Source organism: Anser cygnoides, chromosome 23, assembly GCF_040182565.1.
Source record: "Anser cygnoides isolate HZ-2024a breed goose chromosome 23, Taihu_goose_T2T_genome, whole genome shotgun sequence".
NCBI lineage: Eukaryota > Metazoa > Chordata > Aves > Anseriformes > Anatidae > Anser > Anser cygnoides.
In genome coordinates this window covers 5,609,922-5,637,529 of record NC_089895.1, presented here as the reverse complement: position 1 = coordinate 5,637,529, position 27,608 = coordinate 5,609,922, and the positions used below count along the sequence as shown (strand labels likewise).

Sequence of the window (27,608 nt, the reverse complement as noted above, 5' to 3'; positions counted from 1 at the left end):
TTAGTGAGCCTTTACAGCGGCAATTTTCTCCTCTTAATTCGAGCAAAAGAGCTTTCCTTCCCCAGAAAGGGGGCACGCAGGAATCCGCTTTGCTTAGGGAGGTGGCGGGGGAGCGGAAGGAATCAGAAGGCCCAGGTTGGCCAAGTTGGATGCGTGGCAGGCACAAAACTGGGCCTTTCCTGAGCATTGCTGTGTCTGAAAATCAACAGGCCCTGGTTACAGCCTGGATGGTGATAACAGCCCGCATCAGAAGCCTGAAGGGAGTTGTTCTCAAGGCCCTTTGGGCCCGCACTTTCCATATGCTGAACGAGACCGCCCTCACGTCCCGCAGTGCCCGCCCAGGAGCTGGGGGGGACACCGGCGTAGGGAAGGGGTCCCTCACCCGCAGAGGGACCCGTCCTCTCGTCCTGCAGCAAGGACACGGCTGCAGAAACGCTTTCTGCATCGCTGCGCCGATGACGGATGCCGTGCCTCAGAGCTATGTGGCTCCAAGCAGCCCTGGGCCATGCTCCCGCAGGCCGTGTCCGCTGGCAGCCAGAGGCACAGGAGATCTCTGTGAGAGCCTCCAGGCGGCCGCACCGCTGGAGCTGAATGCCTGGGATCTCTGGATCTCTCCCTTATCTTGTCCCCTGCGGCTACAGGGGTTCATCTCCAGGTAAAAATGAGCTCAGAAACCGTGGCAGAAATCGTCCTAGAACATCGGGCAGCGAATGTACGAGCACAGATGTCACTAATGGGATGCGGGTGCCAAATTATCTCTGAAATTGCAGGGTAAATCTGAAACCTTCCCTGCATCAAGGGAGGTTTGGTCACAGAGCCACGGCTGGGACACCTGAACCCTTTGCCTTCCCCGGGGCTTTGGGCTGGGCCTTGCATCAGCTGTCCACGGAGAGCTATTATTACCTGGTAGTGCCCTTCAGCGGGGGGGTGTTTTGTTCCAGGACAGCGGGACTGCTGTTGTACCGGCCCCAAACAGGAGCTGGGAGGTTTGCCTGCCAGGAGAGAAGCCGAAGACGACGAGTAAATCCCCTCACGTCAGCCCTGGCTTCTCCAGAAAGCCAGCACCAAGCCTGCTGGCCCCAGTCACAGGACACTGCGCTGTGGCACAACGGAAGACTGTCACATTTCAGAGCAGCAAAACCAAAATCAAACTAAATCTCCAGTCATGGTTTGTATTCAGAGCACTTTATTATGTAAAAAAAAAAAAAAGGTTACAAAACAAAGCTCGTTGATTTCTTGTCAATTCTTGTCTTCTGCAGAAAGTCACAGCAAGATTATAACAGATTAAAACGCTTCTGTGCAAATATCATCAAAAATAAATATTTTATGTACACATAAGTTACTGTCAAATATTAACATTAAAACAGCTCTGTTTATAAATTGGCTGCAGTAAAAATGCAGCATTGTTTTGATCTTCTAAATAATTCAGATGCTTCTTCTGTGACAGAAAAAAGTCATCGACCCCGTTTCTTCTAATTCCCCTCCTCTAAGACAGTGAGTTTCGCTTGAAATAATCTGGGCTCAGTCTAAAAGCATTCTGTGCATGGTGCTCAAGATGCAACAGCAGTAGGACAAGGATAGAGGCGTCTTGAACGCAAAGCTGTGATCAGAGCAGGCTCTTGTTACTGCAGCCTCTGCCATCCTCAAGGCACTGCTGGCTGATAGGAGTGCACATGCATTTGCCTCCGCTGGAAATCTCTCCATTAGAAGGCAGGCTGACTTTTCTCTTGTGTATATTTGTGAAATGCAGATGGGCCTGTCTAATGCCACAGGCTGATTTCCTCATAAGGGTTTAAAAGTTAGAAGCTATGAATAGGCTTTTACGAGGACAGGACGACTGCCCAGAGAGCAGAAGTGGAGTTCTCCCCTCCCCAGATACTCATTAAGAACAAAAGAACATCGCATGATGCCCGTCTCCAGGACACAGGGATGGTTTAATAACGAACCCGTAGCAGCTGGAGGATTCCTAAGCTCCCAGTGTGGTGTTTTGGTGCTCACAGATGGTGGATCCAGAGCATTTCTGTTTGCAGCCTTTCTGATGGCACCTGAGCACTGGGGGAGCTCCACGTCTCCCACTCCTCTGGGCACACAAGCCTTAGTGATTTAGCTCCGTTTCCAAAGAGCTGTCCTTCATATATCTAAATCCATTGAGCACCACATCTGGGTTGCTCTCTGGCATTTCCACCTTGCTGGAGAGTGGGTGAAGATGCAGGTCACTGTCGCTGTCTATGGCAATAGTCACTCCAGAAGGGTGAGTATGAGCAGGATCGGCCCCTTTTCCAGCATCTTCTTGCACAACACGGTAGTTTTCTAGGGTCAAGCTCATGTTAGGGATGGAAGGAGTGCGAGCTACTTCTAACGTCTTCCTTGACCTGACCCTCTGGTAGCAGAAGAGGAGAGACAAGACCAGTGTATCTATGAGCAGCTCGAACATTTCCACTACAGACAACACTGAGGATCCAAACCAGAGACTCCATTGGCTTCCCATGCTGGACAGAAGCAAATTATCCTGTGGAAAGAATCAAAAGACTGCATTTACCAAACATGAAATTATTGCATGTTACCAGCAGATCCGTCAGCTATTTGTCATCTGGGGAGTTGTTTTGTGTGACTGTGTAAACTGTTAAATTTTCAAGTTTACTCCTCAAGAAGAAATCCCACCCCATCCTGGGGGCTGTAAATAATCCTCCCTCCAGCCATACACAGCACACCATAATTAATGAGAGGTAAAAATGTTTTGAGCTGATCTAGTTCAACCTACTGAGAGTAAAGGAGACTCGTTCACAGACTGGTAGTAGAGATGCTTGTAGAAGATTGTCACCTTGGCGATGTCCTTCCTGCGTTGGAGAAAAAGAGCAGTCAGCAAGGTGCCCACACCTAACTAAGTTAGTTAGTGGGCTAAGTTAATTAGTGGGCTAATTGTAAGTTTCCTCACTTGCTCAAGCTTTACTTCTGAGTTTAATATGAGCTTGAAAAACTAGGTTAGAAAAAGGTTACAGAAGTGACTGTCTTACAGTGTTTAGAGGAAAGATGGGAAATTTATTGGAGGAACCTGTGCATTTTTCTCTTGACCTCCCTTTCCAGAGTTCTCTAAGGATGAAGATAATCCACAGTTTTAACAAGAATACCTTTTCTCAGTAACTAACCTGTTGCTAGTAGAGTTATATCCATTCTGATGCCTTAGAGCTTGGCGGACCCAGTCCTGCAACAGATATACGTATGTTATTGGCAATCCTGTCTTCTGAATTTTGGTAGGTTTAATATTTTGTAAAGGTAGATTTCATAAGCAGTAAAATGGGTATTGCTAATAACAAAAAAGGATGTAGTTAATTGGTTAATGGCATATGGTAGTAGCTGTCAAGTAATAGATATTTATATTTGCCAGACAGAACGGGGATACACACTGGTATTTTAGGTGTATATAATATTTTGATTCTTAAATTTTGCCTTTAATGGCAACCCCACTAAATCACTTCCTTTTTACAATGTATTTGTTGCACTTACATCTAATTGTAATCTATTTCACATGAATTAATTACCTGGTCATACAGCCTGAAAGCCCATTTAGCATTAGAGCATAAGAAATGGCAAGAGGTCATCTATTGACTCACAGAGTTTCCATTGCAGCCTGCAGGATCTCACAAACAGCAATGTGTGACTATACCACAACACCCACCGGAAGCAGAAAGTCCTTATCACCATTTTGGAGGTGGGAACTCGGGCAGCGAGCTGGATTGTTTCAGGTCACAAGGAAATTTGGATCAGAACTGGAGCTGAATTTGCCTCTCCAGAATTTTAGCCTGGCATCTCAACTATGGAGGCATTACACTGTGCTCAGGTTTTGGACTACTTTACTTTATTTGCCTCTTCCATTGCTGCTGCCCAGGTCTTTGTTTTCATCCTTAATGTTCCCACAAACATACTAGATACAGTTTCACCTCTAAACTCAGCCATTGTGTGCATGGATTACCTGAGACTTTGCTGATGGCCATTTAGCTGTCCCAGCAGACACCTTGTACAGTGATTCCCTGTTAAGATAAAAAAGGAGTTTATAATCACTGCAACTCTTGGCATTGAAAAGTGAAGGAGTTCAACAAGCCAACTGCTTGCCCAAAGCAGAACTGCTAGGGGCTGCTCTTGAGAACCTTGCAAAAAAACTTTGTAAATCAGCTCAGAAAATAAAACCAGAGGTTGGCTGAGAACTGTTTGGATTGGGAAGAAAACTAGAAACAGTTTGAAAATCCTGGAACTCCTCTTTGATGTGGTCAAAACCAAGGTATTTGATATTTTGCTTTAAAATGATCTCTTTTTGTTTTGAATGCTGGCACTTATTATGCTCTGCTCTTGTGACCTACCGGCAAGGCTTGGGGCACTGGTCAAAACAATTCAGGTGATGATTTCTGAGCCTGTTGTAAAGCTGGTAAAAGCAGTGACCTGGTGGAAAAAATGAGAGAAACACACTCAGACACTTCCTCAGGAAACGGAAGGCATCTACAAAGTAGAAGGGCAGCAATCTAAGGAGCAGTGTAACCAGTGACTGTGCCAGAAGAGGCGTTCCCTGCTGGCAAGGACAGGACAGAAATGTTTTGCTCTTACCCCACGCAGGTTGCTTGTTGTAGTTACAGTACTCAGCACCAGGAGGCAGTGGGTAGTAGTAATAGCCACAGCCACATTTTCGAACCATTATGTGCTGAAAGCAGGAATGCAGACAAGCCTGGAAAAAAAAGAGACATAAAAGCTTGGATAAGACAGAAATTCCCAAGTGCCCAAAACTTCAGACCATACTGTGCAGCTGGTAGAAGGAGACGTACAGATTTCATGATTGTAAAAAGATGCCAGCCACTACTAGAGCAAGCTGAGGCAAAAGGTCTTCATTTTTCACTCCACGACTTTCCTTCTGAGAACATCATTGAACTCAGTGAGACAGATCACTTTGTGATTATGTCCGGTAACATCTCACTTAAACAGCCCAAGCATCCAGATCCAGGAGCAACTACTTACAAAACCAAAAACCTGATGGTAGAAGACTGTCCTACCAGAAGAGCCTTGGCTGGCTCACTGCCTCGTCTCCCTTGTGCCACAAAGAGGGGAGAGCCCCAGTATCTCCTGCTCGGTGAAACACATTCCCAGTTCTAACACCAAGTTTGTGAGCTACTTTTGGATGGCATAAATCACTATTATCTCCAGCAGCGATCCTACTGATTTCTAAAAGCTCTTTGGAGAGTAAGGTATAGATTTTTTTGCTATTTATCCACTCTGAATAAGCTGGGGCCTCAGCCAGCCACTCTGACAATACCTGCAGGGTGTAGGAGTTGTTGTACAGGAGTTTAACATTCACATCACTGCCATCAGTCGTGCATTTCCCATAATTGCCACCCAGGCGATTCACCTCATCCTGTGGACACAGAAAAGAGGCCTGAGTGATTAGAAGCTTTAATTGGCCCTAGCCATTACCATATAAACTTAACTGTATGGAGCACCATATACATAAAGGACAGAAAGTATGGTTATATACACATATATATTTGGTCAGTCAGTATGGCTCAGCTGACGAGCAGTAACTCATCACATCAGCATAGCCCAATCACTTTTGGATGTTTGTTCTCATCCTTATAGGCACACGCAGTCGCGTGTGGAGGTACACTGAGGTGTAGGAGCCTCAGTGTAAAAACAAATCAGACCCCAATGTACCGAGGACCAAAAGGTCACTTGTACAGTTGAAATAATTTTCTTTTACCTATGGGAACCTGAGCACAGTGAAGAGAGAAAAATGGGCTTGCATGCAGAGTCGAGAAGTGAACACCAGAGCCCCACAAGGCCATTGTGTGAGTCAGTCAGAGTTCAGCTCCTCGCAACTTTCCGCCATCGGAAGGAAAAGAAATAATGCTCTTGAGCAAGCGACTAACCTGCTGAATGCCTATGGTGGTTGCAATGCCTGGTCTGATGTCAAAGCCTTCGTGCTCAAGGAATGGTGTCTGATTGTGGTTGTGTATCATCACTTTCACACCTGCTACCGTAGACAGGAGTGGGATGTGATCCTTCTGCTCTGCTCTCAGGATAAGGGAAAGTCCTGTAAGCCACAGAAAAGGGAAGCTTACAACAACTTCTTTGGGGTTGAAATAGGAACGTCAGCATGTCTTGAATTCTCAGCACTGATGAAATTGCTCTTAGCTCACAGAAGAGGCACCGGTTTTCCCTAGAGACCTGGTGAATGGTCGGGTAGCTATTGCACCAGCCTACTCCAAAACTGCAATAATATTCTGCCTGAAACCTGGAACGGTATTTTGCTTCCTATGGTTATGTAACTAGCTGATACGGCCATCACATACATGTGGCTAGTGAAGCAAGCAAATACAGCACATAATTTGTGCTACCAGACTAGAAGAGAGGGCTATATTTTTAGAAGACAGATATTTAATCCATAGCCAAGTTACATTCACTTTACCTCTTCTTCCCACCCTTTGTCAAATAACATACCATAAGGAATTCCTGGTTTTGTTGCTGTCCAAAAGGAGTCCGTTCCCTTGCTGTTAAAAGTATAGCAGCTTCCAAAGACTGGGTGGTGAAAGTGAACATAGTCACTGAAACCAAGAGAGATTTTGATAGGTTTTAATTACAACTGTAACAACACCTTTACTTCTACAAAGCATGTGTTTTGGGTATGGGGGGTGTGTGTAGCTACATGGGTGCCTATGGGAAAGAGCTGCTAATTCACCAGAAACAAGGAAAAAATTATCTGCTCAGAGATTCACTGCTTGCAGGTTACAGCCAGAGTGGCAAATACAGGAGTCAAATTCAGACTTGTGTTTCCTTCCACCAACCACATTCAGTTGTTTCCTGCCTGTCCCAGAATCCAGGCAGGCTGAAGCATGAGACCAATTCTGTGTTCTGATCACAGAATCACAGAACGGTTTGGGTGGGAAGGGACCTTAAAGATCGTCTAATTCCAACCCCCCTGCCATGGGCAGGGACACCTCCCACCAGACCAGGTTGCTCAAAGCCCCATCCAACCTCGCCTGAAACACTCCCAGGGATGGGGCATCCAATCGCTAAGAGAAAGAGCTTCCCTCTCCTTGTATACTTAAAAATGACACCACTTAGGGTCATGATGAACTTCACGGGCCAAGGCAACCATAGGCATGAAAGAATTAGAAACTACAACTTTGCTTTTGTGCTGGGCCGCAGGCCCACTTTGCCTCAAGGCACAAAAGGGTGCAGAAAGACCATCTGACCCTGTTGGCATTACCTGAGTCCTCCTGGCATAAAGGTTAAGAGCAATCCTTGTGCTCAAGGGCCGAGCCACATGGTAAGAGCAGTGAGAGCCTTATTCTTCCCCTTCTCTCCCCACTTTTCATTGTTCCAGTAAAAACAGGCCCCGCTTTTATGCTCCTTTCCACCCATGCAGGCAATCATTCATTATTTATCATCCGATACAGTCAGCACATCCTTGCACCAGTGAAGTCTCAGTTCCTGCTGAATTTCCCTTAGGCTTTTTTGACAGCCTAATACACTCACTGCCAATCACAGAGGTAACTCATGGGGGAACGCCAGTTTCTAGGTTCCTAGCTCTGTGCTTTGATCACGAGAGGCGGCTCTGTCTTTGAGTCAGGTCTCCACCAAGAGCTGAGTCTGGCAGTTTGCCACGAGATGCGATGCCTCACCCTACAGGCTCAGTTTCAAGTCCTTGAGTTTTGCTGAAATCCCAATCAGCACCTCAGGAAGCAACATACCTGGGCCTGCAGGGCTCCCCATCATACTGGCAGGAGTAGACCATATCTTCTATTTGTTCCTCGTGATCAGAGATGTTGATTATAACCGGCAGCTGGGACATGATATTGATGTAGTGAAACCTGTACCATTCAAGAATTGCATCCATCCCAGATGAGTAGGCCTTGTAAAAGCAGTTCCCACCCGTGGCATTGCACTGGGAAAAAGAAGAGAGCAGCCTTTCAGCATAACTAGGCCATGACAGCTTGAGGGTGACAGAGATCAGGGGGCAAAGGAAATACCACATACAAGGACATGGGGAACCTATATTCTTCCAGAAAATGAAGTGTCTGAGCACTTTAGCTATGTGATAAGCACCTTCTTTCCCTGAGACTAGATTAGGTGTGCTTCTTTATCTCAGTGGTATCGGTGGGGAAAAGAGACAGGAGATGAGAGCAGAGAAGCAAACTCAAGTACGTTGAAAGAAAGAAGGAGAGGGGTGGTAGGAATTCTTTACAACCCGTGAATCATGGACCAAGTCCTGAGACGCTTTCTTTGTTCTTACTCAGGCCTTAGACAGGTGAACACCCACAGGTTCTGGTGAAAGTGTGCTTGGTGAAGGACCTCAGGAGAGGGCAGGGCGATAATCATCAGGCAAAAATTGCTGGCCTTTCAAGCCACATCAATTTCTCTCTCAGAGCTGTTGCTCTTAGGTCTATGCTAATTCTGTTCAGGAGATGAAGGAGTTGAAGCACTCACATTATTCTCCAAAGTAACAAATACCCATTTGTGGTATTCATTGTCTTGATTATTTATTGTCATCTCTTGTCTTATCTGTGACAATTCTAGTACCCCAGTACCACAGCATTTAGACGCTGAGGAAATTCTCGTTGTTTTAGATGGGCTCTTCATTCTCTGTTATTTCTGGGCTCACCTGCTAAGTGTAGATGTTTTGTATAATTTTAGAAAGGGGTACAATGATTCCCACAGCCTATTGCTGCCTTTCTCTACCAAATTCATTACTGCCAGAAGGACTTTACAGGTGGGTGAGTTGTGTAAGGCCACTGAAGTTTTTATTGCTTCACTTGACAAGAACCATGGCAATCAGCACAAAACGATGATGATATGGGGATGGACTCCTCCTCAAATATCCTCCAAGCTGTCATTACACAGCACTAAAACTACCTATTTTTTTCACTGACTTGTTGAATGTACCTGGTGAGATCTCTGTCAGGGCCCTGAGTGTCCCTATAGGCTTTAATGGCCCTGAGCAGCCTCACCTGGGGCCTCCACCTGGGGCCAGGAGCCCATTTAAGCTCAGCTTGGGGCCTTCAGATCTTCTTTGGGGGATGCTGTAGGACTGCTGGTCTCCATTGAGGCCACAGCTATGTCCCTGCCTCTCCATGGGCCCTGTCGACCCAGACCCTGGCCTGTGGACAAGCCTCCTGACCTCAAACCTGCCTCATCACTGGGATCTCAGCCATGAGCTGGATTTTGGTTGAAGCTGGCCATCATCTTTGTGCTCTCCTTGCTCAGGTAGGGCGCGATGGGGCCCTATAAGAGATATCCCTGCCCTGCTGGCCTTGGGTTCCCTCGAAATCTGCCCTGTCTGGGAACAGGTTCATATCTTCAAAAGACACACGCTTACCAGCCTGAAGCCCACGTGGGACTGCCTCTTTCCTGTCTTATTGTTGAGCTCAGATGTTCTCAGTAGTGAGAAGTTTTGGCTCAGTTTGAAGCTGGATCTGCTGAGGTTGCCTGTGCTTGACAGGTCTCTCATGCGGATGTTTTTCTCGTTCATGTGGAACATGCCGGCTGTTGTGTTGATGCCGTATAGAAAAGCAATAGATTCCTCTGCCATGCGATCCAGCTGAACCAAGTGTTCACTGACCAGTTCAAACCTGTGAGGACCAGAAATATTTGCTATGTGTGAATATCTCTGCTTCTCTGAGACAAAAGCACTTTATGTACCTCATAGTAACTATAAAAGGCTATTCTCCTGGTCTCTGCAGACCTTGATGTCTGGCTGAGAAAAGGTAGCGATTGCGCTGCTGTGCTTAGCATGCCTAATTTCATTGAGTTAATTTATTAGGCACTCCAGCAGCTGCATTTCCAGTTGCTGGGTCCTCCACTGAAAACCTCAGAGTTTGCTGTCATGCAACATCAGCTGCACAAACAGGCCCTCCTGTCAGCCAATTACTTAATTGTTTCTGAGGAAATTACACAATTCCTTCACTATGTAATTTAAAACCTCTTGATAAGTTGCCACTACTGTGTGAGCCTTGTTTGACAAACATACTTGTAAAGACTTCCACGGAAGTTTCCTTAAAGTCCTTCATCTGAACAAAAAAAGAAGCAGAGTCAGCATTAGTGTGCATCGCTCCAGTGATCTGTGACTTATCTATGAATAAATACACGCAGTAACCATGTATTTTGGGGAAGGACTATTTTTATCAGAGCACGAAATCAGTTAGCACTTGAACCAGGTGTCGAGGCAGAGTTCTCCTGATCCTGAATCAGTGCATCAGATAAACTGCTAGGTACTGTTGCCCAATTCCAAACAAGATCTGGTCTGAAAACCAGTTTGGAAATAAATCCCTCTGCATCTCATGGGGCCTTCCTACTGCCCACCCTGCTTGGATTGGCAGCAAAGCTCCTCCAGGCTTCAGTCAGTCACCTTCTAGACCCTTGTAGCTAAAGACAGGGTTATAGCCAAGGGGAAAAAACGGGTTACCTGTACGGGTCCAGATTGCAGATAGTGATTGCTGGAAACATCTGGGGCTCTGAATGCATGGACATGGTCAGGACAACCGGGTAGGCCCAGTACTGGCTGAACATAAGTGCAAATTGCCAGTACAACATGCCGAAGCTGGCAAGTAAAAGCAGAGTCCAAAAAGCTGTTTTCATCTTGTTGCTGTCCGAGCACACGAGGCGGATGGTGCCATGGATTGTGGTGTTCTTGCAGAAGAACTCAAACATGTCCTTGAAGGAATCATAAAACTCGATCAAGCCCTCTTTTCTCTCTTCCTCCTCTCTCGCCACTTCCTGCTCCATCCTTTAAGTCTGTTTCTGTTCAGTAAGAAGGAAAGAAAAAAATCTTATTAGCTTGTGAGAAAGACCACGGTTGATCTGTGGACCCGTTCAAACAGGGTGTTGAATGAGTTTGTTATTAGCAAAAGCTGAAAATAGCTATGAGCTGGCCTCTATCCCTCTTCACAGAGTTTGAACACCAGGGAGTAGCAAAAATCAAATGTTCTGCATGCTGCTGCTTAAGTACCTTCAAGTGATTTTATCACGCGCGCTATGACATCTCTGTTAGTGTGGATATGCAAAGTTAATGTGACTAATACCCAAGGTGCTGAGAAGTCTTCAGCCAAAGGCGTGTGTAGCTTGCTTCTTTCTAAGAATACTGAGGAATTATTAATTCTGAAACACTGTACCACCATTTATTAATAGACATGCAACTAATTCATTAATATGAGTACATTTCTGGTGAAACGTGCTGGGCTATGAAGCTTGAAATAGTCTCAGAATGAGCAGTATGGCTTCATCCTTATGTCAGGGTATCAAAAGATAAATCCAGCTTTCAAGTGTATGGAAGGGAGAAATTAGGATCGGTTTTGAACTATTGCATGGTCTGACATTCTGTAGAGGGGAAGTGAATGGGATTAATGTCTGTCATTCCTGAAATACAGCCACTTCCGAGATGAAATATAGCATGTATTTCATAGTTCAGATGAGTACGATCAGATCTTCAGGAAAGGAAGTGGAGGGAAACTCCTCAGTTGAAACCACAGAGGGAATTAACCAAATTGAGGCGTGGATAAAGCATTGCAGCTCCTACTTAAAATTAAATGCTCTTGGGTTGTTTCTGAAGACCACAGTAACATTAATTACCGCTATTAGAAATTTTGCCACTTATCTCTTACATAAATACTTTCTTTCAAGAATCTACAAATCTCTTTATAAAGGGGGTCTTATCCTTATCTCTGATTTACAGATGTGAAAATGAAGAACAGAAATTGAACATCATCCGGGAGTGGCATAACTGGAAATCAAAGTCCACATCTGCTCCCTCACGGTAAGTAAAAAGTCTGTTATGCTACGCTAGATTATCTCAGAATTTCTGCTGATGAAAGTGAATGTTATTTATGCTCATGTGCTTTAGTCAGCACGGACTGATGGAATCTTCCCAGGTTTCAGTACCGGCTTGGACATAGGATTTATGTTGACATACTTCCACTTAGTGAACATGACATCAAGTCCTGTAATATGTGAGTTTCCAACATGACAGCGCTCTATGAATCACCCTGCCTATTATGCTATTAAGAGAAGTTTTTGCTGATTGCAACACTTCACTCCAACCTTAACTCCAAATAACAATCTGTTAAGTACACTAACAGTTTGAAGTCAAGAAATGAGCACACAAATAACTAAAGCGTTGTTCAAAGTGGGCTCTGCAATAATGAAACAAACACTCAAGACCCAAGGTCTCAGTGACGGGTCTGAAGTGTTTGGGGTTGTCTCAGCCTGAGGAGCCACTGAGGGTACCCCAGATCTGCTGATAAACGCTGGTGCCCTGACCTTCAGTGCCTTCAGCGCCAACGGAGACTACATGTCTCCGTGTCGAAACATGGTTTTGTCTCAAAGGTTCTCGTACTAGGATGCTTCAAATGAAATACCATCTTAAGGAGACATAAGCTGTTAAGACAGTCTCTTCAGTGTACTTTCCATGTCAGAAGATTAGGAATAATCATGAAATAGTGAATAGCACTTCAGAAAGCTGTACATCAGATCAGCTTTATGACAAATAGCACACAAGCGTATTATCTGACGAGGAAACCCTGCTTATTCCCAGTTATTTTCCCCAAAGACCGTGACAGATCCGTGTTTGTATTTTCTGAGATATCATTTAACAATAATAACACGATTCACTCAAGGGCATATGCATCTGCTGTATGTGTTAAAATTAATCATGACAAATTATTTTTCAATTTTCTTAACATATTCACTTTTGAACAAATACAGAAACCTCAAACAAAGTGACATATATATATATGGCATGAACAATTAAAAGAATGTGTTATAAAGAACTGAAGTGGGAGATGAGAAATTATAAAGAACTGAAGTGGGAGATGAGAAATTCCACTTTTGTTACAAGGAAGTACTGTTTTTTTGCATTGTGCTGATATGGTTGATCTGCTATTCGTAGACATGTAGACTACGCAGAGCCATAGCTTTGAGCCACTGGTTACAAATTTTATCAGCCAGCCTTAGAGCTGAAGGTTTCCATCTCAGTACTTCTTTGGTCAAAAGGATTATCTGTGGCAAATTAGAAATGAATCCATGGTAGTCTTGCAACCACTAATGGCTACACATTTTTCTGTTAGATTAAATTTTTAGGCTAAATTATGCATTCAACCTTTATCTTATTCAATCTTTTCTTTCTCATTTTATTTGGATAAAAATAAATGAAAACAAGTCTACGGTGTATTTTAAGAAATATATTGGATGAGCCCTTAAATATTTACAGTGGTTTAAGATGGAAATGAAAACTCTGAGACTAAAATGGGAAAATGAAATTTGTTACTGTAAAAATCTTACTACAGCTAGCCTTGCTCTAATGAGAAAAAAATAAAGGTAGTATTTACCAAAAGTGAATGATCAATCTGTCAAACAGTTTTTCTACGTATAATTTGGAATCCAAAAAAAATCTGTAAGCTTTCAAACCGTGGCTAACAGAGGCAGTCCAGTTCCTAGAAATTCTGATTTGGCTCCTGAGGCTACGGCTAGCTAGTTCATACCATTTGAAAACATTCTTAAAGTAGCTAAAATGGAAACGTATATGGCAATGCAAAATAACAGAGCGAGTCTTTCAAAATGCATGTGTACAGGCAACAGAACATCCTCTCTCCACTGGTTTCCCAGGCCAGCCTACCACTAATTCATCTACCATAGCAATTGCAGTCAAGGACTTAACAAAACAGTGAACGGTTGCCTGTCTTGTCTGTGGTAAGAGCCTGGAGAGACGCTGCAGGTTATAGAGCCTGTGGAAGTGAGAAAGCAAGGGCAGACGGATGTATGTTCGTCTGTTATCACAGCAACGTAATGCTCAGCACATTAAACACCTACACACATCGTGTAGTCAAACATTTAACCTTGTATATATCTGCATCTACAAATCAATCATACATCTATATGGAAATACACAGTAAAACAACGAAGTCCAAATTTCAAAAACATCTGTACTGTACCTTGGCAGGAACTCTATGTTTTAGAGTAGGCACTAAGCTCGGCCTTCAGTTTTTTCCTGGACAGCAGACAAGTCTCGGTCCCAAGCTTTGGCTGCCTTTTCTAACTGAAGATGTGCTGGAGCTATCCAGCCTATATGGATCAAATTGATGACATCAAAAGGGGCAGGTCTTAAAAAACAAATCATGGGAATTATTCAAAGCATGATCCGGGGAATAATAGGAAGTGAATGAACTGGACAAACAAGTTAACATTAAGGTTACACTTGAGTTAAGGTTGGTATGACTGGGGGGGATGGGGGTGTTCCTTTTTTTCAATGGCCAGAATAGTTTTTTGGCCATAATTTCTATAAATATCTAGTGAAGTAGTCACGGGAGCTGGAAGGTTCTTCCTGCTCTGAGCTTCCCTATCAAGGAATTAGCTTTCTGCCTTCTTTCCATCGTTTCCGGAGGCTTGCATGATCACTAGTAATTGAAGCCATTAGGGTTTCTATATGTGTGCTTCAGGAATTACATACCTAGGTGTAATCTGAAATGATCGGCTACTTGGTCTGTGTAAGGCGCGTGTGGCACTGGATTTCTTCCTGCTTCTCCAAAACTATTGCTCACCTGCAGTGGGTTTTCCCATATTTGTTAAAAACTCAGCTCTTTGGATGGTGGGACTTGAATGGACTCAATCTGAGCATCAGCCATGATACTTGATTTAAACCAGAACACTTTTGTAATACTGCCTAGTTAAGACTTGTAAAAGTCTTTAGCGTAAGTAATGCAAAATTATTTCGTATTCTGAAACTGCTAAAACAAACAAAAAAACCACCTTGATTTACTTGCATAATTAATACTGACATCTGTCCAGCTGGAAGATGGCTCTGCATTGGTTTTGCAAGAAGCTTGTTATAAAATATCAAATTCTCTGGATACGGATAATGTTTAGAGCTCCAAATCTGACCAGCAGAGCTTCTGCCTGCCTTTCAAAATCACCTAGTAAATGGGTTTTCTGTTACATTGGAAATTGTGAAATACTTTTAGCTGCGAAATAAAAGATCATTGAAATTTCTTGCGAAATTCAATTCAAAAAGGGAGATGAGGATCAGGAAAAACTGAGAAAATACTCTTCTGATTTTGATTAATTTAAATCCTTTTATGGTCCTTTGAGCCAATGTTTTACATTTTTAACAATTGTTTTGTGCTGGGTTCTATTTTAGAAAACCAAAACATTAAGAACATTCATCACAATTTTAAGAGAATGTTCTAAAAGAATTCAACAGCTGCTATTAATGTTTTTACCCTCTTTGGTACTAAAAAGAAATTTCACACAACCATTTGGAAAATGTTTTAAATTTTGAAGCCAGTATTTTAGGGTGTATAAAGCAAACTTGAAATTTAAAAAAAAAATCCATTTGGCTCTTAAATCAACAGCTACAATAGAGCCACTTGTCACTGATCGATGAAGCCGTTAAATTCTTGTTAAAAATCTCTGAACACTGAAAACTTACTTCTGTCATCTTCATTTATTCGTCCCCCACCCTTCTTTCTCTCTTCATTTTATATTGTGTAATAGCAGAAGGCAACAATAAATCCTTGACAATGAAATTATTGCACAATGAACACACAAGGCAAATTCTGTTGCTTCATTATGGCTGCAGGCCTCGGTGTAGGGATTGTCTGGCCGCACATCGGAACAGTACCTTCTGAGCCAGCCATGAGATTTTCCTGCAGGAAATGAAGAACTGGATGTGCAGACACGGCTGTCCCTCGAGCAAGAGGCCCTTTCTGTTTGCCCTCACTCATTTGTCATCCCATGCCCTGAACTGTGGGGAGAAGGGAAGAAAACTCTTGGGCTGGTTCAAAGGTGGTGTTTCTATCCAAAATCCAGAAATAGATTCTGTAAATAACACTCGCGACACAGTCCTTTATTGCTGCAGAAAAATACTATGCTGTAATTACTTCCAGTGGGCCAGAAAATCTGTCGGTGCTTGTATGCTGTAAGAGGGAAGGAGTACACGTGTTGTGTGCCCCCCTGCCAGGTTGGGCTTTGTTCAAGGTGTTAAAGCAACTGCCCACCTCCATGCTCCCAACCCTTGTTTCTGCACCCATCTCTTAGACTGCTGAAAGAGGAATGGAAATGAGACCGCGCAGAAGGAGCCCTTGAATACGTGCCTATCTCCGTATCAGCACCCGCTTGGAGTAACACAAGAGGTACAAAGAATGTCCTGCAGGCAGAGAGATGAGACTGCAGCTATTTCACATGGGCAGGGGAGATATTCAGTGAACTGATGTTCCTTGTGGAATGGACTTAGGCATTTGAGGAAATCTGCACTTGGACAATATCTTTTTCATTTTTGAATATCTCCTGATAGCTGGTGCATGTGGAACTTTTGTTCTCTGTAGAGTAAACCCCTCTTATTGTCCATGTTAGATACAAGCAGATTAGCAGTGCAGCTAGCAGCCAGCACGCAGAGCATTTGGGGGGCACTGCCCCTTACTAGACTTGCTCTTACAGGCCGGAGTTGTTAAAAAAAATAATAATAAAATCCCAGAGATTAAACAGAAAAGTGTAGTGCTGATCTCTAGCTTGAGTCCCTCCTGCTGTGTCAGGCTGGCCCTCCAGAGCTCAAATAGCATTGTCCACCCTCGCTTTAAATGTCTAAAACAAGAGGTGCCACAGCGTCTGGACTTGTAAGAGCAAGGAGCTGCAGCGAGGTCTGAGCACACGGGTATGAATGCTTCCAGCCACAGAAATTACACCCCCTGACCTCCCAAGGTACATTCCTGTGACCCTGAAGCTTAGAGAAGCCAACCTGGAGCTGTCCTCTCATAGGAACCAGAGGATGCTTCAACAGCTCGGTCACGGAGACTTCCCCAGTTGGCTGAAAGCTGCTTGTGCTGAGAGGCATAAAACAAATCAGCACACTGAAATGATCCATCCGCCCCCCCGGCTCCTAGCAGCTCTCCTTGCTGCCACACCATGCTGTAAACTTCACTGTAATTTGCTGTCCACTAACTGCACAAACCGTCCTTCAGTTATTAACTTTCTCCCTTGCTGCACTTGTTTCATATTATTGTGCTCTCTCACACTCAGGTGTTTCATTACTTTCTGTTCTTATTCCTGAACTCGTCTGTGTCTGGCAGAGGTTCCCACTGCTTTCCCTGCCCCACTCCTTGGCCTGAGCTGGGCGAAGCCGCCCCTGGCACCCGCGTCCTCCGGGAGCAGGAGGGTGACGGAGCAGATCCTGCACCCTCCTGCCTCCAGCAGGCTTTGTAAGTCTGAAGTTCATCTTGATTTTTTTAGAGAATCAGGCTTTACTCACGTCACTTGTTCCTGCATGGGTGGTGTTTGATATCCTGGACTGCTCCAGGTACTCTCTCAAGCCATCTTCCCACATTTTCCCTCATTGCAGAGGACACGGCATACCAACCCGGCTTTCCCCGCTCTGGGATCAGTGTGACTTGCCTCCTCCTGTTTTGTGGAAACTCCCTCAGAAGGCTTTCTTCATGGCCACTGGACGAGCCAGTCTATTCCTCCTCCCACTCACAGGCGGACAAACTCCTGTGGGCAACTCTAGCAGAAGGAAACTCCCAGCATTTCCTCCTTGTCTTCTTGGTTGGCTGCGCCGCGTATGGGCTTGAGCTGGCATGCACTGGGCTCTGCCTCCTGCGTTTGCTCCTGGCTCTTCCTAGTCAGAAGCACGTTGTCTTCCTTTCTGGACGCAAAATTGTTCTGTGCTGTCCCCCTGGATAAAGGAGCAGTGCTCAGAGATATGGGAGCGCTGACAGCTTGTCCAGCCCTACGCAAGAGGCAGAACAATGGCAGTCCCTGCCCTGGAGAGCTTTTGAATATTGCTTAATGTCTCCTGATCCTGCCCCGAATGTTCCCATACTGACCCTGTTTTTCAGATGCCTTCCTCACCTCCGGGTATTTCAACTGAAGCTCTGTTCACCAAAATCTCTTCAGAGAACCCCAACGTTCATTGTTTTACCTGTGTGATGCTTTGAGCAGTGGCTGAGGGGATCTATATCTCGAAACCACAGGGAGCTCTGCCTGCAGGAACAGAATAGCATTTGGTGTACCTCAGCTTCCCTTCTGCGCTGGTTTGCATCCAGCCAAGGCAGCGTCAAGTGCTGCAGAGGCTGCCAAACCTGCTCAAGGCAGTAGGTGAGTGCTCCTTAACCTGTGCTGAGCTCCCCGGTGCTCTGGTTTTGTCGCCAGCAGCGCCTGAGTTAGCAAGGCTAAAGCTAGCTGGAACATCCCTGCAAAACCCAGAAGTCAGAGCAGCGAGCACATGCGTGTTCTGCTAGTCACCAGCCATTTAAATGTTCCCTAATTACACCCCTCGTTATGAAAAGGCCCCGCGTAAACCCTGCTTTTCATTAAGCCTCCACCAGAGGCGCTTACAGTCAAAAATGCAGCTTCAGTAGCAAAATCCTGCTCGCTTCCAGTATGACCAAGCATTCATTTCCACTCACTCACCTGTCTGAGTAAGACGTCTGTAGCCGCTCCTGTCATCCCTCTGGGAGAGTACCTGCTCTTGCTTTTCCTTCCTGTTCTCTGCTCTCCTTGTTCTTTACTCACAGGCCTTCAGAGATGCTGTCCCACCTGTTGGGACCTGCCTACCCCTCAGCCATTTCAGAGGTTGACAGGCTGGTGAAATCCTGCTTGCCGGTGGACTTTTTATCCTCCTCCAGCTCAGACACAGTATCTGTAGGAATGCCGAGGCAATTAGGACTGGCAGAGGCTGTAGGACATCAGTAAGAACTTGTTCTGTGGACATGAGAGATGCAGCCGCCTTGCAATCACCGACCCCGTATCTCCATCACACCTGAACGCCAAATCTCCCTGAGCAGTTGTCCAAGCTCCTGGAGAAGGTGGCAGATGGTACCTCTGGCTCCCGTCTTCTGGGAATGGGAATGCAGATCTCCCCCAGCGGTCCCTATTCCTCTCGGTACCGAGGAGAGAGGCTGCAATACAATGTGTTAGCGGTTCCCCGGGGGTTATTCCATCCGGCAAGTTCAGGCTTTCCCACTGGGAGCTGGAAGAGATGTCGACAAGAAGAAGAGGCACCACAGTATGGCAGCTAGGAAGGAGGGGAATGAAGAAACTTGGAACAATCTGCGCAAGGGCAAAACAGTCATTAGCAAATCAGTAACTGAAACTAGCTATTACATAAGTGGCTGTGGCAGCTGTCATACCTCTGCAGATGGATGCTTTTGGGTTAAATACTGTATTTTCCAGGAGCAGCCTCCGAGGGATTCCTTCAGCCTCCTAAAGAACAGGTCTGGCTGTGCCTGAGAGTTGTTGCAAATGTCATAGAGCTGGTGCCCCAGTGGCAAACGTACAAACTTTTTACAAACAGGCTACGGGCACTGAAAACTTTAAAAAGCTCAGTAACAACCCTCCGAATTCAGGCACGCCCCCAGGAGGCATTATGGATGAAGAGAAGACCCAGCTTTAAAAAACGGATCATTTTCTAACCTTACAATGATGTCAAAAGCAACACAAAATGCTAGATTAATGTAAAGGTTACGCGGATGACTTATTTTTGATTCACTGAGACTCGCAGAAGATGGGGTGAGCCGTGAATGTCTGTGCGCCCTGGCTCTGTTTGCTGTCATGCTTAGGGTGTGCTTATTCATATGGAAAGCACTGTATTTAACTGGTAAGCCTGAAGATTTGCTATTAATCATTTGTTTTTCATTTTTTTCATGCTCAGGAAAGCTTTACCTGCCAATCAAGGAATAGAAATGCTGCCACGTGACTCTCACAGCCCGTACGTAACCGTGAGTAATGCGGAGCGAACAGTCCACCTGAACAGCCCAAATACTCCTGGTCTGACCTGTCTGGTCAGTGCTAACAGAAAACCTCCAGAGAAGTCCACAGACAGCCCCCAAAAGTCAGACCAGGAGTCTTTTGTAACCAAAATGAGCTAAACTGGCACGGAGTTTACCCCCAGCAGCTCTGTACAAAACCCACATAAAGGCAGAAGCCCCCAAATGCTTCACAACCATTTGTTCAAAAATTAAGTCCTCGTGGAGGCTCCTTGCTTGCCAAGGGTGTTTTGTCCAGTCTCCAGCATGTTTTCAGAAAATAATATTGATAATAATAAAACAAATGCAACAAGAAGTTATTTATTTCTCTAACTACCAGGACTGCAAAAACTAATGGCCATGAAGATGTCACTCCACCCACAGACAAGGGCAGAGTCTGCCGCAGCACGACAAAGAAATACTGATTTGAAAGCCTTAAACTCTTGAACTTTTCTCTTCTCTGGGCAGTCGTGGGCAAATCTTTTTGCCTCTTCGGTTGCCTCACCTCTGAAACAGACGTAATGACACTTGGCAGCATTGTTTAGAGCGCTAATTGGTGTTTGTATAAAGCTTTGGTGATGTAAGCTGCCATGTAAGCACGGGGATGACTATTGCTTTGATACTGCTTGTTAATTGCAACAGGATGGGTAGTAGTCATGCTGGAGTATTTAAACATGTTTTTTAAGATGTATTCCTAGATCTCATCCAGTGTTTTAAGAGAATCTTTACTTCTGCATTAGACAAAAGGCCAACAAAATCTTTGTGCATTTAGTGGTCCTGCAGACATTTTCTGAAAATGTGCAAGGGGTGCTCCCTGCATCAGACCCCATATCTCTGGGTCTTTAGCTTCCAGCCTCATTGAATGAGCTCCGTGCAGTGCTTGTTGCTTAATACACTTTCTTCTCACTTCATCAGTGAGAAAGATCGAGATCCAGAGATTATCTTCACTTCTAGACCCATTTGTAGCACAGAGATCTACAGATCAAGAACAGAAGTGAATGTACATCATGTGGGCTTATCTCCTTTACGTAATAATTTTTTCTCAAATTCTCTCTCCCCTTTGACAGACAATCATTCACTCATCGCACAAGGACTGACAGTGAGGCCAACAATGTAAGTAATGCCTTTTTTAGTACTTTATTTTGAAAAGTGTCTTAAGATAAAATACCCTGATTCTCCTCATTACCTCTGGTACTTTTGACTGGAGTCTTCCAGCAGGTTTTGGCAGCAAGTATCAGCTTCATATTCTGTTCCATCAATAGTCTAAACATTGACTTGATAGAACAGCCGTTACCTGTGAAACACTGTTCGAGACATTCCCTGCTTCCCTATGCCCTGCTTTGCTACTGCAGTTAGGTCAGTTCTTTGTTCAAGAATATCATACGCTATATATATCTGTTACACATGAAATACAACGTTGGACTACAAAGAGGGTGAGATTGTATTTTTTGCTGTTATGATGAACAAGGGCAGGTTAACTTTGATCTGTCACAGACTTCAGAATATGCCCTGAGCACCCCCCAAGGGAAGACTCCCTAGGACACGTTGTCATGAATATTTAGTGTAGACTGTGAGAAGGGATGACATTCTGTTATCCTGTGTGCTACAGGAAATCGTGCTGCCTTGCTATCTTATTTCTGATAATGCCTTACGTATACTTATTTTTAAGTTGCCCTGAGTCTATGCTGGCAGACATAAATCCTAAGCACAGTTTGTATCAGCAGCTCCAAAGAGCTTCCCTCCTCTTCAGAGATGTCGTCTTACAATGCTGCAGCATCTACCAAAGCTTGCATCGATATGTGAGCTGTTTATCTACACTGAATTGGCTTTACCACGTTTACCAGGTGGTCTGTGCTGCTTAGCAAGCTGTACAAAGCAGGGGACACTTCCTCATTAAAAGGCCCAATTGCACTGGAGGCAATTCCTCTAGGTCAAGGCAGAGGCATATCTGCTGAAGAAATGTAGCAAATCAAAACATTCAATGAGGCTCGTTATGTGTCTAAAGAGGAAAAAAAAACCACTCGCAGCTCATCCAGAATTCTTCCTGTAGGAGTAAATTACTATTTTAAATGAGTAAGGAAAAATGTTTAGACACAAAAACTTGCTATGAAATTCCAAACCATCTCTGAAGAATGGTTATCTGTACAGGTTACCTGACTTTAAAGGAAGTTCAGCAGTAATGAAACCACAGCCATTATAATGGCTTTGGAAGGCATACATCCATCTTGCAAGGTAATAGCTTAATAACATAATTCTAATTCTAATACTAGGCATGCTGTGCTTTGGATACAAAGAGCAATGTAATCATACAAATGTCAAATGCCAAAGAGGAGCACGCGGAAGCAGTGAAAGGCTCGGAGTGAAAGTGATGAACAGTAAGGAGAAACTGGTATGTCGTAGTGTTTGTCTGTGTGTCTGCAGGTGATGTCATTAAAAGGCCACGCATATGGCCACTGATAGCTCTGTGCCAATTACCGTTTGGGAAGCACAGGACAGGGAGGTAAATGGGAACAGAATCCTGGTGATGGAACTCCTTATCAGGGGAATAAACAAGGAAGAGGACTGACCTTTCCACATTCTGACTCAGAAACATGCCAGAATTATTTTTTAAGTACAAATAATTCCATGTCAGTCATCAGGAAGGAGGTCACTCCTGGCCTTAGCCAGGCAGGAGAGGAAATCAAAAGGAAAAAAAAGCTCTGGGTTCAGCAAGTTTATCGGGGATTCCAACAGTGGTGCTCAGGCTAAATTGCTTGTTATTTTATTTGGGTCAGCTAAGGCCATCTGATTGCCTGCTGCCTCTCAAATTTAGTCTGTAGAAAATGAAGTAAAACCCAACAGAAGTATGATGCCTGGAAATATTCATCTGACCTATAAATGAACAACGTTGATCATTATCATAACAGCAGTTATTATGGAAAACAAAGATTGTGATTCACATTTGGCACTTGCTGATGCAGAACCTTTAATCCAGACAGCTCAAAATGGGTGACACTCACCAAATGAATAAGCATGCATGCTTCCACTAAAGGCAGATAAATAAATTTAGCCTTTCTTTGTAGAAGAAAAATGGAGCTTCAAAGTAATAGAACAATTGCCACATGATCGGCAATGAATCAGTGATACCCAGGAACCATCACAGCCCTTATCTGAAACTCAAGATAATTATCCATGTTGAAGTTATTTATGGACAAGTTATCAGTTCCCTGTCAAAAGAAAATGATGGGGATCAGTTTCCTAGGGAATCAAAAGATTCTGGCAATTCTACAAAATGATAGTCTAGCAGATAATAATACACTATACTTCTGTAACACTATGAAGCAAAATGCACTAACTATAGTGACAAAACCTTCACTGAAGGAAAGTTACCCCTTTTTAACCAAGGAATTACCTGTAGCTAAAATAAATAGGACAACTTCATTCAGTAAACGCCAGTATGGTAGTTAAAGCAATAAAATCCCTCAGAGGACAAAGAACTAAAATAAGAAAAACAAATAACACTCAACACCTCTAAATTGCCTTTGGACCAAAGATTAAGAGTGTCAACTTGGCAGCAGTTAATGAGGAAGCCAAACCAAAAACCCTACAGACATAATTTCTTCCATCAATGAAGTGGAACCACATTTAGATGGGACAGCAGCAAGATGTTTTGATGCAAATGACATTGGTCATAGCTTAGACCTGGAAGTGAGGCATCTCATATGCACTTGAAATTAGAGGGGAATTCAGGAAGGCAGAATGCAATTACTTGAACGGAGTCTGGCCAAGACATTTGCATTAACATCCTGTACTCTTACAAGAAAGACCTGATGGATCCTTGGTGAAGGATATCTGTTGGTTTAAATGCAAGCTCAGATTGTGCAAAACACGATAGGTTAGTGCTTTGTTACAGATAGGACCTGGCATAGTGATTTAGTTTCTCAATATCATAGTTCCCATCTGCACACAGGTAGTTACAACTGCAGTTGGAGTTGATGGAGTGATGAAGACTCACTTTAGGTTGAACAGCAAATATCCTCTGCCTTTAACAGGGCTCAGAATTCCAAATTTATTTTGTGAAAGCCAAAAAAAAAAAAAAGACTTGTAAAACTTTTGCATTACCCAAGAAAGAAGAAAGACACTTTAAAAAAGTCAAGATTAAGTACAGTTCAGCAATATTAATTAGTGCTTAAACAGTACAAACCCAAAATTCTGAGGCCCTTCAGATGACAGTGTCTGGAGCACAGATTTCACCTGGCATAAGTGAAAAATGGGTTCCCCAGAATTCCAGAGCCCCCTGCAACTGTGCCTCATCCTTGGCAATGAGATCCAACCGACAGTAGCCATGCTCAGAAGTAGTGCTCCCACCCTGAAGAGATGTCTCTGGGGCTTCCTGGCCCAGTTACTCATGGGATGAACTCTTTGAGGTGATTGTTCAGGTCCTGCTTCTTCCTTAACAACACCCTAAAGATTTATTCTTTCCTTCCGCGTGACTTTGCAAAAGGTCAGCTCCATGCCCGACCTTTTTCTTGCAGCCCGTTCAGACCGAGGTTGCCACAATCCCCTTTTCTCTAAGGCTCTTCAGTCTTTTTCCCCATTTTTTCTCTTATTCTGCAGTCCATCCAGGCTCCCTGCCTCTCTGCCCAATCCCACACCTCTCCTGCTTGGACATACCACTCCTGAGCTGCCTTCTTCACCAATCCCTGTGACTTTGGCTTGCTCTGAATCTTGGCCCTACCCTTTGCTATGGAGCAACCTGCCAGGGTCTGCCCAGCACCTTCTGTTCCCTGAGGCCCCCTGTCCTGGGAGGTATGAGAGGCCACCACACCCTTCCAGTGATTCACTGGGCAATGATTTCTTTAATGCATCTTGTGCCGGTAGGCAGTAAGGTCTTCACGGTGGTTAGCAAGCTCTGCTTGTGTAGATCTAAAATGCTTACATGGTGTCAGCAGTGGCTTTAGACAGCAAATGAAATGCATAGATCTGGGGTGTCACTGTCATACAAGTAAGGGAACTCATTACATGCACGTGTAAGGTAAAAAAGCACATCATAACTGACTGATCTTTCAGTTCCGCGGGCTATAGAGAGGCCAAAACCAGTAAAGGGCCTGGGTGGGTTGTTCTTTGTGTTCAGGACAGAAGTAAAGGCTCCTGGCTTTTTCCCTGCTCAACCAAAGAGACCTATCTTGGTTTTCTGAAGCAGCAGTGGGTTCAATGGTCAACCCTTGTGGTATCTAAAGGAAAAAGCTGCCCACTGAGTACATATGAGTTATGCAGGTAGGTCCTCTCCTGACCCCACTGCAATATATCTGTTGGTAACAGGCCTTGGGGAAACTGCTTCTCCGTGGATATAGCAAACATCTTTCTGGGACACTAGACTTTTTGTCTCATCAGCATCCTCAGTTCAGAGCAGCCTTGAGACATGGCTGTTGTTCCAAGCCTTCTCTGTCTTCGTAGACAATCTGAACGGAGAGAGGCTCAGCAGCCTCAGCGTTGCCACATTTACTGGGCAAGATTGCATTTGAGTACATGTGAACACTAACCAACCCTCACTACATTCCTCTGGGTGCCTTTTCTTTTTCAAATTATTTCTTCATCCACCAAGGTCAGCCTCCAAATACTCATTTGACTGCGTGATGTACTCATTTGTCTGCAAGCATGCAGTAGTGCACAATGTACTTTCATTTGAAGGAGAAAATGAGGCAAAGGACTTAATCTCTGCAGTCCTACAAGGTTAATGTTCTAGTACAAATGACCACGCAAGATGCAGGGTGACAGGAATCAAAACCAGGACTGAAGCAATTTGCTTCAGGTCACACAGCTCAGTGATGAAACACCATTGGAACTGAAATCTTTCTTCCCACAGCTGTATTTCTTCTTCTGGAACGTGATTAGCTAGTAAAGCAGAAAGTTTCTACTGTAAATGTGGATCTTAAAGGAGCACTTAAAGTGGTTTAAGAAACAGATCTGGAAGAAGGAAAGGAACAGGACATTTTGAATCCTCTATGGTCATTCTTCATTATTGTGTCTATGGTGGTTTGGGCTGAGCTTCGTTAGCATTTGCTCCAAGCTGATGGCAGAAGAAGATGATGACAATTTCAGATAGGTGTGGTGTCTTTTTTTTTGTGAATCTCCATGTTTATATGAGATTCAGAAATGTCAGAAGTTTCCTTTTTTCACACAGAAGAGTTTGCTTTATTCATCATTTACTTGTACTTTTAAATAAGTGCTTTATCAGCGCTTTATGGGTGCACTTTGAATTCTACGTTTAATGTCATCTACTAGAGATGATTCTTTTACACCTATTTCCAGAAAATTGGTATAAAGTGATACGGGGGCTTGGTGGTGGTGGTATGGTAATTATTTTCATTACTTATTCAACTGCTCAGAAATCATCTGAAGACAGCAGCTCCTCAAAATTCTGCAATTCAAAATTGTTCAGCCTTGTAACTTTCCTGGGGAATGTTCTAAATCCACCATCATACACACACATTATTGTGAGGAAACATAGCTCTGCCAATGTGAGACAGGACAAGAAAGTGAAGCCTAGAGAGCCTGCATGCCCAAAGGCACCCATGAACAGAACAAAGATCAGTACTCTGAATTCTGACTCCTGTTATTTCTATCTGACCTGAAAATTTGCAATGCTTTTCTTCTGATTACAACAAAAGGAATCTTTTCTGCAGCGAGAAAATCAGACAGCTCCATATTTTAAAAGACTAATGCAAGAGGTCTGTTCTTTCTCTCAGAAACTTCAATCAGTTGCCATGTCAATGCATGGCAAGGGGGGAAGTGGGAATAGCATTAATCTGATCTACAAATTGACACTAACAAAAAAAGACCCCTGACAGAAGATTCAGATGGTAACAAGTTAAAAACGTATTTTGAACAACAATTTGTTCTGAAGTTGCAGCAGTCTCTGAAAGTCCGTATCTGGCTGCTACAACACCAGGAACTACAAATCCAATAGTCCTGGCTGGACGCATCCCACCCCTGACCCATCTAGACTTGGGCCCTTGAAGACATCAGTAGGTATTAAGAAATAATCTATCACAAACATATGAAGACATTTTCATGTCCTTTAAGAGCCCATGCGATCTTGCTTGATTCCAACCTTCACGAGATAGTCAAGTACAACCTTTCTACAAAAATACAAATACATGGTATTTTCTATCAACAATCTCAACTTGACTTAATCGCTTTCAAAGTTAATTTAGCAGTATATACTTATTCGGTGTGCTTACTGATTTAAAAACAGAATCTTGGAACGGTATTTTAAACCTGACTTTCCCAGCCCAGGTTTAAAATATGCCTTCAAGACATGACGGCAGTGCACCAAAGCTGCTTTGCAGAAATTCTAGGATGTGATTCATTTGCATTTTCGAAAACAACTGGGAAGAAAGAATGAAACTACTCTGAGAGAGAAGTCTCATTCTACGCTATCATTAGTGTTGAGAATAACATACCAGGCAGATGAATGGAATGTTAATGACAACAGACTTATGTATGAAATACTTTTGGGCTGGGAAACATTAGAGAGAATGACAGAGAAATAAACACATCATTTCAAATCCCCCAGCATCCTGGGGCCTTTCTTACAGTCTTCAGGTTCATGTTTCTCACATCTCTAGACTTAAATGACTTAGTAGGAGTTCTAGTGAAAACTTAAAAAAAGATAAAATGGTGTGGCAGATGGGGAAAAAAAAAAAAAAAAAAGGTGATTATCTCCAGGTCAGAAGGTATAAAGCTAGGTACATATTATGCTGAATGAGTTGCCATGGGGAATTTATTAGGTTGAATGTGCTTAGGCTAATACTGTATTCTAATAATACCTTGCAATTATACAGCGTTTTTCATCTTTAATAG

At 43.8% G+C, this 27,608-nt stretch overlaps 1 protein-coding gene and 1 long non-coding RNA gene across 4 annotated transcripts; one reads left to right on the top strand and one right to left on the bottom strand.

Annotated features, from left to right (window-relative positions):
- Nucleotides 1-1,083: 1,083 nt before the first annotated feature.
- On the bottom strand, nt 1,084-19,182 carry SCNN1D (sodium channel epithelial 1 subunit delta). 2 transcript variants are annotated; one of them, XM_066981900.1, is made up of 13 exons: nt 18,430-19,182; nt 10,442-10,776; nt 9,356-9,608; nt 7,731-7,924; nt 6,478-6,581; nt 5,907-6,070; nt 5,297-5,395; nt 4,597-4,714; nt 4,356-4,434; nt 3,971-4,028; nt 3,147-3,202; nt 2,762-2,837; nt 1,084-2,509 (listed from the first exon to the last, which is right to left on the bottom strand). In XM_066981900.1, the coding sequence occupies exons 2-13, from the start codon at nt 10,759-10,761 to the stop codon at nt 2,096-2,098; spliced, it is 1,935 nt and encodes a 644-aa protein (XP_066838001.1). In that variant the 5' UTR covers nt 10,762-10,776; nt 18,430-19,182; the 3' UTR covers nt 1,084-2,095. The 2 variants fall into 2 exon arrangements, with proteins under 2 accessions (XP_066838001.1, XP_013026233.3); XM_013170779.3 differs by lacking the exon at nt 18,430-19,182 and adding an exon at nt 17,270-18,084 and having other exon boundaries at nt 1,085-2,509.
- On the top strand, nt 8,640-22,500 carry LOC106029485 (uncharacterized). Of its 2 annotated transcripts, XR_007164732.2 has the most exons (5): nt 8,640-9,243; nt 11,708-11,788; nt 19,670-19,726; nt 20,831-20,876; nt 22,034-22,500. It is a non-coding gene; the product is annotated as an uncharacterized lncRNA (long non-coding RNA). The 2 variants fall into 2 exon arrangements; XR_001203238.3 differs by lacking the exons at nt 19,670-19,726; nt 20,831-20,876; nt 22,034-22,500 and adding an exon at nt 16,063-16,892.
- The last annotated feature ends 5,108 nt before the right edge of the window (nt 22,501-27,608 follow it).

Coding starts and splice junctions, on each gene's coding strand:
- SCNN1D (XM_066981900.1), bottom strand. CDS start 10,761: ATGGAGCAGGAAGTGGCGAGAGAGGAGGAAGAGAGAAAAGAGGGCTTG. Junction 4,715..5,296: donor ACAACTCCTACACCCTGCAG/GTATTGTCAGAG, acceptor TTTTTTTTCCAG/GCTTGTCTGCATTCCTGCTT. Junction 4,435..4,596: donor CAACAAGCAACCTGCGTGGG/GTAAGAGCAAAA, acceptor TTTTTCCACCAG/GTCACTGCTTTTACCAGCTT.